Source organism: Maniola hyperantus, chromosome Z, assembly GCF_902806685.2.
Source record: "Maniola hyperantus chromosome Z, iAphHyp1.2, whole genome shotgun sequence".
NCBI classification, from domain to species: Eukaryota; Metazoa; Arthropoda; class Insecta; order Lepidoptera; family Nymphalidae; genus Maniola; species Maniola hyperantus.
The window spans coordinates 7089767-7102804 of NC_048564.1; the positions used below are offsets into that span (position 1 = coordinate 7089767).

The window sequence follows — 13038 nt, forward strand, 5'->3', positions numbered from 1 at the left end:
CGGAGAGCGGCAACTTGTATGCACCCGTATGTTTAAGATAACCAAAATATTTATTTTGTGACTCCTGCGGTAAGCCTAAAGAAAGCCCCAAAGTCCTTAGTACGAATGAATGTATAGATATGTAGGTAATCTATAATAACAAAACTCCGTAATTAATTTTAGACTTGTCTTTACTTACGTTTATAAAATAATCTATTAAAAGCATGCTCTCGGAAAAAGCATATTACACAATCGAAGATTAATGTAGGTAAATGATATCTTCTTCTTCTTTGCGTGCCTCCGACTAGCGAAGGTTGGCAGTCAGCTTAGCGTATTCCACTCTGTTCTTCGCGAGGTGAAACATTTCTGCAGCACTCGCGATTCCCGTCCACTCCCGGATGTTGCGCAGCCAGGACTTTTTTCTCCAACCGACGCCTCTTCTTGCGGCAATTTTTCCTATCATGATGAGCTGTAGGAGTTCGTTCCTCTCGAGCCTGAGCAGTGCTCCAAATATGCGACTTTTCTCATCTTGATAGTTTGCATAAGTTCGCGTTTTTGATTGACGTAAATGATACAACAACGCGGATTTCACTTGCGGCTCGCTCCAGCTATGCGCGGACCGGCTATATTATAAATTAAATCTTTGAAAAGAGCAATCACCAACAACCACTTGATCTTACTTCTCGGTAGGAAAAGCACTTCGAACCAGTGGTAGGTGCATGTGACGATTCAAAAGTCCCTATGTAGGTATGTATTTATGTTTATTTGAATAAAACATCTTTCTATTTCTATAGTTCCGGTACGCTAAGTGGGTGGAATTGCTGGCCACGATCGTTGGGATCCTAGCTGGACTGCTGAGTGGTGGTGGCGTATGCTACAATCTCGTGCAGTTTGGAGAACTGAGCACAGCATTCGTAGAAAGGACTGCTCAACAAGAACAATGTTCCAGTCACCTCCCTCTCACTTCAATATTTGGAGGAGGGCGGCGGTTGTAAGTAGACTCTACCACCATGAAAATTGTTATTTTACTAACTCTAATGTTATTTTACTAAATATATTGTTATTTTATTAACTTTATGCTCGCAACTTCGTCCGCGTGTACTACATAAATTTCAAACACCTACTTTACCCCCTTAGGGGTTGAATTTTCAAAAATTCTTTCTTAGCGGATGTCTACGTCATAATAACTATCTGCATGCCAAATTTCAGCCCGATCCGTCCATTAGTTTGAGCTGTGCGTTGATAGATGAGTCAGTCAGTCAGTCAGTCAGCCAGCCAGTCAGTCACCTTTTCCTTTCATATATTTAGATTACGTTTTTTCAATAATTATCTTGATAATAATTGATTGGCTTAATTTACAGACGAAGTCGCGGCGCATGATATTGTATACTATAAGACTTGTTTTATAGTATACAAGATCATGCGCCGCGACTTCGTTTGTATAGATTTAAATTTCTTTAAAAGCCCGTGGAAACTCTTTCATTTTCCGGAGATAAAAGGTATGTCCCTGGGATGCAAGCTATCTCTTTACCAAATTTCGTCAAAATTGGTCCTTGAAAAAAAGAGATTCTGCATAATTAAATAACAATTTCCCTAATATACAGATGCAATGCCTCACACGAAGAAAACATGGAGGCGCTAGTTGAGGACGGCACGGCCATGGCAATAGGAATGATCATCAGCGTAGTTATATCCCTCGTGCTATGTATGCTGTCTGTCGCTCTAGTCAGCTGGAGCGCTTTGAGACAGGTAGAGTATTAAACGGGCCGCCATAGTTTAAAGCATACTCGCTGTATCATTTTGCCCAACGCGTTAACATCGCGCTAGTATCTCCGTAGTTTGCGTCGTTACGCGCATGCTTGTCCACATGCGTATGACTTTGTCTACACTGCTCAGAATACGAATGTATTTGCCTATCTGTAATTTACAATAGCCATGGTATACACAAACCGTGCTACAGCAACGAGTGTCGCAGCTCCTAGAAGTTATAATATGAGCACAAGGTATAAAGGCGTACTGCCAAGTATGTAATATCTGCACTAATCCAGCCACGTTGTATTCGACAGTGACATGCTTTAAGTCCCTTTTATAACAAAACGTACAAACGTACGCGCGCGTTCAATACGTTTTGTGGTGTAGTTTCAGTCACGCTTTGTGTGTATCTAAGCTTTAAGATTATTTTTATTAAGCTTAGGTGTAAGTAATGCCATAAAAGTTCATCCTAATGGAACCTTGTGCCAAAAAAAAACTACTTATAAATGGATTAACTTTATCTTTGAAAACAGATTTGCACATCATTAGATTATTGTATCAATGAAATAGACAATCCTCTTCCCATACATAAGTACAGATAACAGATATAGACAAGGCCATATATACTTAATTATTAAGAAAGCTTAAGATATAAAACGTTATGGTACTTTTTTCAATCATAGTCGCATATCTCATCTATTATATTGTGTGTTTTATCCTATTGTCTGTTCCTTTTTGCATACTAATGTTGCTTAAGTACTATTAATATCATATTTATAAAATATGATATTAATAATATTATCATGTGTGTCTGTATGTTCGTTAATTATGCGTTTGCACATCGTTCATCCGTTTGAGTTGAAACTACAGTTACGGCGGTAACGCACTCATCCGATCCGAGACCGAGAAAATACGTTCCTTTTTGTTTTGTATGGGAGCTTATGACATACATAATATGTCGTAGATAATCGCTGGTATTCTCACTAATGACAGATAGAACTTGGAAGACGGAAATGTAGTGCGTAATCGCTCTTACAGTACCTACAGTTGTTGCTGGCTATTTGCCATGAAACTAATAAAGCTACAAATCATCAATTCATAATTGAAGTATATGTGTTATCTACATTACATGATATGATACATGTCCGCATCACAAACATCGAGACAGCATTGCTCTATCTACTGTTTGTCTTAATTGATGACCTTGCCTCGCATTGTTCCTTGAACGGACATCATACTGAAAAATATGCTCTCGATGACATATTTTAAATTCAGCGCTATTGATTTAAATGACTGGTTTATCTACACTTATCAGTACCCTTATTATAAATGCGAAAATGTGCTTGTTTGTTGGTTTGTCTTTCAATCACGTCGCAACGGTGCAACGGATCGACGTGATTATTTGCATGGGTATAGATAAAGACCTGGAGAATTAAATAGGCTACTTTTTATCCCGGAAAATCAAAGAGTCCCCACGGGATTTAAAAAAAAAATCTAATTCCATGCGGATGAAGTCGCGGCCATCAGCTAGTGGAAAATAAAACTAGTCGATGTTTGAATCCATACGTCTATACTAATATTAGAAATGCTAAAGTACGTACGTCTGTCTAAGATGCTACTTGATGCTTTTCACGGCCCATCCGTTTAACCGATTTTGACGAAAATGGGTACAGCTTGTTGACAGAGGATCAGCTTGTACTCAATACAATTGACAATTTGACAACCTTCCTGGCGCAGAGGTAAGCGCTGTGATTTTAGGCCCGCTTCCATCTTAGACTGCATCGTCACTTACCACCAGGTGAGATTGCAGTCAAGAACTAACTTGTACTTATCTAAATAATTTAAAAAAAAAAACTTTCAATTAAAACTTTACAGTGGCATATGCTATGTTTTTGTTTTTTCTAGATCACCAGAATCCGAATAGTATTCCTTGAAGCAGTCCTACGCCAAGACATGTCATGGTTTGATACAGATTCAGAATTCAATTTGGCTACTAAAATGACAGAGTAAGTAATTATTTCCTAGCGGGGTACACGACGCTTTTCACACATTCGTAGTTTAGTTTTCATTTGAATTATTCATCATCATCATCATCATGATCAGCCCATCGCCGGGCTCACTAGGTACAGAGCACGGGTCCCCTCTCAGAGTGAGAAGGGGTTTGGCCACAGTCTACCACGCTGGCAAAGTGCGGATTGGCAGACTTCACACATCTTTGAGAACATTATGGAGAACTCTCAGGCATGCAGGTTTCCTCACGATAAAAAACTATGTTTAATGATAATAAGAGATAGCTTGCATCCCAGGGACGAAACAGGGTACTTTTGTCCCGGAAAATCAAAGAGTTTCCACGGGATATTTTAAAAACAGCAATGCACGCGAATGAAGTCGCGGGCATCATCTTGTTTGTTATATATTAAGTATGTACAAATATATTTTCTTTTTTTAAGTAGTTTGTATTTGCTACAGCAACATGGTGAAACTAAAAGAAGGAATGGGCGAAAAGTTAAGTGTTGTGGCGAATCTCGTTGGCACTTCTATAATATGCTTATGTCAGGCATTTCCCATGGGCTGGGAGCTAACCCTGGCCTGCGTCACAGTGGTGCCCTTTTCTATTACCGCTTCTGTAATTTTGTCGAAGGTAAGCACTATCAGTTTGCCACCTAATTGAAAAACAATAACATGCATAGACATCAAAATTCAACCATAAAAAGATAATTTTGCAGATTAATGTGTTAATTTTAACACAACATCACCTAATATTTGAACTTAGTGCAAAGAGGTTGATGCTCTCATATTAGGTCTAACAGATGTTCGTATTCATCACTTCATATTATATTATTGAATCAGACATTCTGAAAATAAGCAATCTTACGTTTTATGCAACAGAACAGGCCTTACCGCAAAACCTAATTCTGTTGAGCAAATTTATCAATTAATATCAATAATTTTGATCAATTTTATGTGAACGATAGTATAATGCATTTCAAGAGTCTTGAGCCACCATTGCGGTGTTTAAACTTAGGTACAAATCAAAGAATAGTGCATTCGTACTCGGTGATGAATAAGACAGTAGATAGATACGCAAGAGATGAGAAGGGTGAACCAAACGTTCTAGTTTCATAGCTAGCTAGTCCTAGCTCACTTTAGATATTATAACATATCTACTTCCTTTTTACCTATATATAATATCACTGGTGCAAATAAACTGTGTTAATATATTTTTATTACCTACTCACAATTCACAACATTAAAATGACATTGAAGCAAAGCGAACACCAATGCTTCTAATTGTCCTATCATAATGTATAGTCCGTACAAAATGAATCCTCACGCACCATTTTAACTCTATAAGTCAGTGATGAACCTATCCTATGTCGATGCTATAAGTCAACTATCGTGTCAAAAGTACGGTTCACCTTTAAAATAATGACTAATCGTACTTTTGACATGAAATTTGACACAAAAAGTTAAAATTGCGCGTAAATAGTTAAATTTTATTATAGTCAACGTTTTCTTTTTCAGTATCAAACTAAATCTTCTATTCGTGAACTAGAATCTTACAGTCAAGCAGGCAAACAAGCTGAAGAAGTTCTGAAATCTATTAGGACTATAGTTGCGTTTGGCGGAGAAAGTAAAGAAGTCGACAGGTAAAAATATCTAGACGATATTATTCATATTTGTTTTTAGAAAAAACGGGACCCTTATAAGATCATTTTGTGGTCTGTCTGTCTGTCTGATTTCTCTGTGTGATTCTGTGATTCTAAAACAGATTTTTATTTATTTTTATGCATCATAGTTTTTGACTTATCATGCAAAATGTCGAAAAAATACGACTGTAGTACGGAGCCCTCAGTGCGCGAGCATGTCTCGCACTTGGCCGGTTTTTTAGTAGGCAATATGAATGAATGTCTGAATATACTTCTATTGTACACCACAAAATTAGTAAAGAAAAACACATACTAGTACTAGATTGTAATACAGAACAAACTATCAGAATCTTTATTTAAAACACAAATAATAGTGCTTTATTTTAGATAGTTTCAAAGGTACGATTATATTACATACGTGCATTTTAGTAGAAGAACCGAGATGAAGAACTCTAATAAGACATTTTTAATGTAACTAGTCATCGATGAATTACTAAATTGGAAGGAAATGCAATTTTAGAAACTTTTATACTAGGTACTTAAACTCTTAAATGCTTTTATATTACCTATGTCTTCCTTAACTTAACCGCTTTGCGGCGATTAGATTGATTGATGCGATAGTTTTGTGTTAGGAGAATAATTGCTGCAGAAGTAAAGACTAAACTCTTAAACTGTGCAGTCTAGATAAAATATGTAGGAAAAAAGTTTTCACACATTTTGCCATTCTTAACAGATATCGGCGTCTCTTGGAGCCTGCGGAGCGTTATGGCAAGAAACGTGGTCTATACACTGGACTAGGCACGGGATTTAATTGGGTTCTGACTTACTCGCTCAATGCAATTGGTCTCACATACGGTACGAGACTTGTTCTCGCCGACTGGGATAAGCCAACGGATGAAAGAAAGTACCTTGTAGGAATTTTATTCAGCGTAAGTAATTTTATTTACACAATAAGTAATTTCTAAATATGTATGTTTTAAAAATTAAGCCCTGATAGGCAAAAAGCCTTACAGAAATATTATTTGCCAGTTAAAATATTCCACAGCAAATTTTTTGTGCTAAGCGAAACATCCTTTATGGCACTTTTGTATTCGTATCGAATGTTTGAATTGCTCTACTAACAACTTAATCCATCAAAGTAGATATACTTGTTTTTTTGTCCCAAATTGTACTTTATTTTAAGCAACAAAATATTAATGTATAACCATTTTCAGATCTTATTTAGCGTTTACATGGCTACCCAATCAATCACCCTCTGCGTCCCTCACGCAGAAATATTCGCTTCAGCCCGCGGTGCTGCCGCCAGTATATTCAAAATGCTTGATAGAAAACCCACTATTGACTCACTCAAACGTACTGGAGTTTCACCGAGACGAGTCTTAGGAGATATTGCATTAGAAGACGTACACTTTAGCTATCCGTCGAGGCCGAATGTTAAGGTATATGGACAAAATTTCTTGAATTCAATATGTTCTATTATATACCTACTAGCGAATACACGACGTGTGCTACTACACTGAAAAAGGAATGTACCTCAGTTTTCGTGGTCTAAAACCATTTTCGCATTATCGTCTTTCTAATGAAACCGGTTTGAGGACATTGGTTGAATGGTTTCAATGTCTTTAACGGTCATAGGTAGAGACATTTTTGTGTTATATATAGATAGGTAGGTAGCTCATAATTTTATTTTTTATGACTAAATTTTAGGTGCTTCAAGGTTTTTCAATACACATAAAAGCCGGGGAATGTGTCGCACTCGTAGGGTCCTCCGGTTGTGGAAAATCTACTATACTACAATTACTGCAAAGATTGTATGACCCTCTTCATGGCACTGTTAAACTGGATGGCAGAAGTCTCAAGAATTTAAATTTGGGTTGGCTCAGATCATCGTTGGGTAAGCCAAATTACATAATTTTACTATTTTTTGACCAGCGTCGCCCCTGGAATAGAGCGAGTGGAGCAAAGCGGTCGCTTTAGGTAACAAGGGTGGTAACTGATAAGACACAAGCACCAAAACGAAAAGCAACGCGCGCGGGAACACATCAAGTATAAAAATGTTAATTTTGAAAATGTTGATATTATTGAAACGTCAACCAAAGCGCGCCAAAAGACAATCTCGCTCCACCTCTAGACAGGACAAATGCCTTCGCTGTTTTTTAAATTTCTTACCATGACTGGTTTATAAATTTGGCTAAAGTTTGATACTTCATAATAATTGGTGATTGACTTTCAGGTGTGGTAGGCCAAGAGCCAGTGCTGTTCCGAGGGACAATTCATGAAAATATTGCTATCGGGAGCCCTGAAGCTACTCGGGAAGACGTGCAGAGGGTTGCAGATATGGCGTATGCGCATGATTTTATCACACATTTGCCAAATGTAAGTATTTTAGTATTAAGTATCTTGAAACTATTTGATTATGTGTAGGATTTTGATGTGAACTCGTTTCTCATTTTTTATCAAGTCATGACGAAAGGTTACTAAGATGTTCAATTCAATTCAGTTCAATTTTATTTTATGGCTCGCGGTACTAAGATGTTAAAGCGGTGTCATCCGACGAATTTAGACACTGACATTTTTCATCTCAGAATCTTAAATACATACTGTACTGGAGTTTCACTAATAATGTCTAATTTTTTCTATTATACATAATTGTACAGGGTTACGACACAATGATTGGTGAGCGAGGTACCTCCCTCTCTGGCGGTCAAAAACAGCGCATAGCTATTGCGCGTTCCTTGCTGCGCGAGCCAGCTGTTCTCTTGCTGGACGAGGCCACATCAGCTCTTGATCCACACTCAGAGCGACAAGTGCAAGCTGCTTTAGACAGAGCTAGTGTGGGACGCACTACACTTATGGTATCTCATAGGTTAGTTGATTATAATCAAAATATGCTTACTGAAGAAGAAACGCTAAAGGAAAGAAGTGGAAAGAAGCGTTACTTCGGACATATTTCACGTCACAGGGACGAAAGTATAGAAAAGTTAACTGTTGAGAACGTAAAGGATACCTACTAACAAGGTTACGAAGCAGATCTAGAAAGGAAACAGACTTTAATTTTCTACGATGCCGTCCATGGTGAAAGGATATTAAATCCATAAAAATATTATAAATGCGAAAGTGTGCCTGTCTGTCTATCTGCTAGCTTTTCCCGGTCCATCCATTCCACCGATTTTGACGAAATTTGGTACAGAGATAGCTTGGATCCCGGGGAAGGACATATGCTACCTTTTATACCGGAAAATCAAAGAGTTCCCACGTGATTTTTAAAAGCCTAAATTCACGCGGCTGGAATAGATACCAAAAACGGGAGATATCTAAAACTCATGAATATAAACTCATGATAATATTAATAACAACTTTTGGTTGTGAACTTTTAATCATTACCACTGTCAATGATACTGATATTTCTTTTTATATTTAAGGTTATCTACAATCGTAAATGCTGACCGTATTATTTGTATGGACCAAGGAACGATAGTAGAACAAGGAACGCATGAAGAACTTATGAAGACTAAAGGTAAGTAATAATATATCTGTATCAAAATAGTTCTAAAATATATTATACTTACCTACCTATGTTAAAAAACTGTTATTCTATACTTCTTTTTTATTTACTTATTTATTTAGTACTAGGTACCTACCAGAGACGTAAAACTAAAATATAAACATAAAGGACAACTTATCCCTTGAAGAGATTTCTACCAGAAGCCCTACAATATGTTCTGGATCTGGATCTGCTTCTTATGAATTTGTCCATTCGTCTAGACACGTACCTACTAGATTCACACGGACAGTCAATGTTTTTAGAGGAAGATGTTTTAAGGGGCACTCACTTTTGATAAATCCAAATATATAAAAGGGAAAGCTGACTGACTGACTGATCTATCAACGCACAGCTCAAACTACCGGATGGGTCCGGCTGAAATTTGGCAAGCTACCTAATAGCTATTATGACATAGACATCCACTAAGAAAGGGTTTTTGAAAATTAAACCCCTAAGAGGCTAAAATAGGGGTTTGAAATTTGTGTAGTCCATGCGGACGAAGTCGCAAGCATAAGCTAGTACATGAATAAAATAGGTACAGTACGCGGCCGAAAGTAATGTACATCGGCCTTTAGAATTACATTTCGGCTTTGTAGAGCGTTGTCTCAGTCACTCATACCTATATGACGTTTTGTCGGTCTCAACAACAGAGACAGTGCTCTACAAATTTAATATCTCCTTCTAAAGGTCGATGTACATTACTTTCGGCCGCGTACTGTACCTACATCTTGAGACTAAATAACGCTTTCAGACGACCAGACGTAACAAATTTACTTAATTTTGTAGACTGTAAAAATGATAATAAACGAATTGCAGGTTTCTATTATAAACTTGTGACTACTGGCCATGAAAATAAGGAACCAGATGTCATAGAAACTTTACCTGAAGAAGAAAATGATAATGCAGAAGGTGGTGAACTGACTGTCATATCGAGAGTAGAGGTTAAACGAAGATCTACAAGAAGATTAGTCAGGCATCATTCGGTAAAAAGAGGTGAGTAGGATACTATATGATACTCAGTGGCGTGCAGGTCATAGAGGCATAAATGCACTGCTTACCCCAGTTGAATAGCTCGATGCATATTTTTCATAATGACCTGCCAGTAAACAGGCTCTTACTTAACTAGTGCCTACCCTGGCTTCAAACCCTGTGCACGCCACTATACTATAGAAACGCTAAAGAATATAAAAAAACAATTATGCCAATATAATAATATTAATATTATGCCAATCAAATTCAATATAATATATTGATGGTACTAACTAATTACAAATTGAGACGACATGACATTCTTTAGAGTATGCAATTTGTTAATAATAATTGACGAATATCCTAATGGCAATGATATCTTACCCTACTTGACAAAACACGGAAAGTATACCTAATAATTTCAGAATCCCACGATTGGATGACACCGAGAGGTTCTATTACATCGGTGATGTCTGCTGGACTGCAAAACTTCGTTTACAACGCAGACTATGATTCTGAAGAAGAAAAAGATGATGAGGTAAGTCCTAAATTTTTTTTTAAATAAAAATATTAGTCATTCAACATGGCATACATTCCCCTTTCCTCTACAACTAAGCGTCAGGCTTGTGCTTGGAGTAGGTACGACAATAGTGAAACGGGCGAGGGTTTGAACCGTTGACCTTTCGGTTTTCAGTCCACTCCTTTACCAGTTGAGCTATTGAGGCTCTAAATTTATCTGGAAACCCACTAACTAATAAAGTTTATCTAAATATGTAAAAGGAAAAGATGACTGACTGACTGACTGATCTATCAACGCACAGCTCAAACTACAATGTGTTTTCATATAGCTACTATGACGTAGGCATCCGCTAAGAAAGGATTTTTGAAAATTGATCCCCTAAGGGGTGAAATAGGGGTTTGAAATTTGTGTACTCGCGAGTAGGTATAAGCTAGTATAATATTATATAATTTATGAATCCTTGAATATCGTTATAACTTGAAAATTAATGATGGATACGTTTCCTACCTACATTAAATCTCTTATCATTGGTTTTGTCACCGTTTTTTGTCGTGATACCGACGCAAAAGTCGTCGAATTTGTCCTGAATGTTGACTACATAAGAGGGAATTCCAGTTCGGGGTTGTGATGCCTGCGTCGATCTCGAACTCGCCCCAGCCTACATGCGTGAAAGGTCCTATATTTTACAATGTGTTTTCATATACCTACCTACCTATTCTACAAACAGTAAGTGAAATAAATACTACCGTCCAAAAAATATTTGCAACAAAGTAATCACAAATGCGGGTTGTCGAAGAATAATATAATAGTTAAAGTAATGGTAAAGATTGAAAATAAAAATGCAAATAACTTAATTGGCATAAAATATTTGTTCCCAGGATGTGAAACCAGTTAGTGATTGGCAACTCTTGAAGCTGAATGCACCTGAATGGCCTTTCATAGTCGTAGGTTCTATCGCTGCCTTCATTCAAGGTTCTTGTTTCCCGGTGTTCGCCTTGCTCTTCGGATATACAGCAGGGGTATGTTTTATAAACTAATTCTACCTTACTTTTTTTTTAATTTATAAACTAGCGCTTGGCTGCAATCAGACCTGGTGGCAAGTGATGATGCAGCCTAAGATGGGAGCGCGCTTGCCGAGAAGAAAGATACCTATTCACTTTTGACTTGAAGGTACCCATATTATAATTGGAGGGGAAAACTGATACTGTAAGGGTGTTCCAAATCTTCACTTCTGACATAATATGTCTTCGAATCAGGAGAGGTCGTGATGAAGAAAAAATTGGGCCATCACGTTGACCCGCAACATCACAAATCTTAAATCAAAATCAATAATCTTTACATATCATAAAATCAAATCAAATCGCAAACATTAATAAGGTATGGTTACTCAAACCTCTGGCACCAACTATGCAAAGCTTAAGTATTACTGTTAGCCATGATAATTGTCAATGGTAAGTCCCATCTTCTATATTTTTGAGCTATACAGCTGTCGGCAGTTATTTGATTTTAAACTAATAAGAAGGACAGTCTGCCAATCCGCAAAAGGCCAGCGTGGTGAACTATGGCCAAACCCTTCTCATACTGAGAGGAAACCCGTGCTCTGTATTGAGCCGGCGATGGGTTGATCATGTACTGAGTATTATAATATTATTCTGAAGCACTTTTCTTTAAGGATCATGGCTTATTCTGCATCTTATTTCAGATATTTGTGTTGGAAAGTCGTGGCGACATCATATACCAAGCGGACTTCTATTCTGGCATGTTCCTCGTGGTAGCAGCAGTTGCCGGGTTGTCTATGTTCCTTCAAAGCACGACATTCACAAACGCTGGCCTCAAGATGACTACACGGCTTCGACAACAGTATTTCTCTGCTTTACTCAAACAAGTAAGTAATAAAATAGGCAGTTCGTATTGCCTTTTGTATGTTACAATACTGTTTGGTTGCCAATACAGCTAATCAGTAGCTTTTTTTCAGCAAACAGCAGTAGGCTTAGTCAGTATTAAAATTGTGCAATATTGCGAATATCGCAAATTATGAAACTAGTGGTAATCTTGCTACAACAGTGCATTTTAGTCAATAGTAGAAAAGTAGAGTATGGTAGTCGTAATCTCCTCTGATTGCCTGATACTCTCTCACTATTGACGGGAACGTAAAGATGCATCAATAGTACCATAAATTCAGCCAATTAGAACAATAATTGGAAACAGATTGGTAATGGCCTAGTGGCCACGTCTTCATATTATCAAGAGCGGGACGCGAAATTGAAACGAATTTTTTTTTAGGAAATCGGATTTTTCGACAAAGATACTAACACAGTAGGAGCATTGTGCGCTCGACTTAGTGGCGATGCAGCTGAAGTACAAGGAGCGACCGGTCTAAGGATTGGTCTCATCCTGCAGGGCACCAGCTCTGTCGTAGTAGGCTTTATAATGGCCGTTTGCTACAACTGGAAGTTGACTCTTGTCGGCACTGCCTTTCTACCTTTGGTAAGTTAATCTATATAACTTCTTCGTCATTTTAAGTTTAAATGGTTAAAAAATTTCTAACATATGCACATCTTGGTCGGTATCGGAGCACCTCAGTACCAACTCCTTCCATTCGATCGGATCCAAAGGCAACTTCT

General features: G+C 37.6%; 1 protein-coding gene across 2 annotated transcripts in view; it reads left to right on the forward strand.

The window, feature by feature from the left end:
• The window catches only part of LOC117995792 (multidrug resistance protein homolog 49-like), a 28089-nt gene that overhangs the window by 3477 nt on the left and 11574 nt on the right, over positions 1–13038 (forward strand). For both annotated transcript variants that reach the window (XM_034983794.2, XM_069509021.1), the window contains 16 exons: positions 774–970; positions 1584–1728; positions 3637–3737; positions 4201–4372; positions 5257–5381; positions 6115–6310; positions 6596–6820; positions 7089–7275; positions 7615–7757; positions 8039–8247; positions 8804–8898; positions 9742–9918; positions 10320–10432; positions 11293–11433; positions 12117–12299; positions 12698–12901. In XM_034983794.2, the coding sequence (XP_034839685.1) occupies positions 774–970; positions 1584–1728; positions 3637–3737; positions 4201–4372; positions 5257–5381; positions 6115–6310; positions 6596–6820; positions 7089–7275; positions 7615–7757; positions 8039–8247; positions 8804–8898; positions 9742–9918; positions 10320–10432; positions 11293–11433; positions 12117–12299; positions 12698–12901 (2613 nt within the window). The remainder of the gene's footprint in view (positions 1–773; positions 971–1583; positions 1729–3636; positions 3738–4200; positions 4373–5256; positions 5382–6114; positions 6311–6595; positions 6821–7088; positions 7276–7614; positions 7758–8038; positions 8248–8803; positions 8899–9741; positions 9919–10319; positions 10433–11292; positions 11434–12116; positions 12300–12697; positions 12902–13038) is intronic.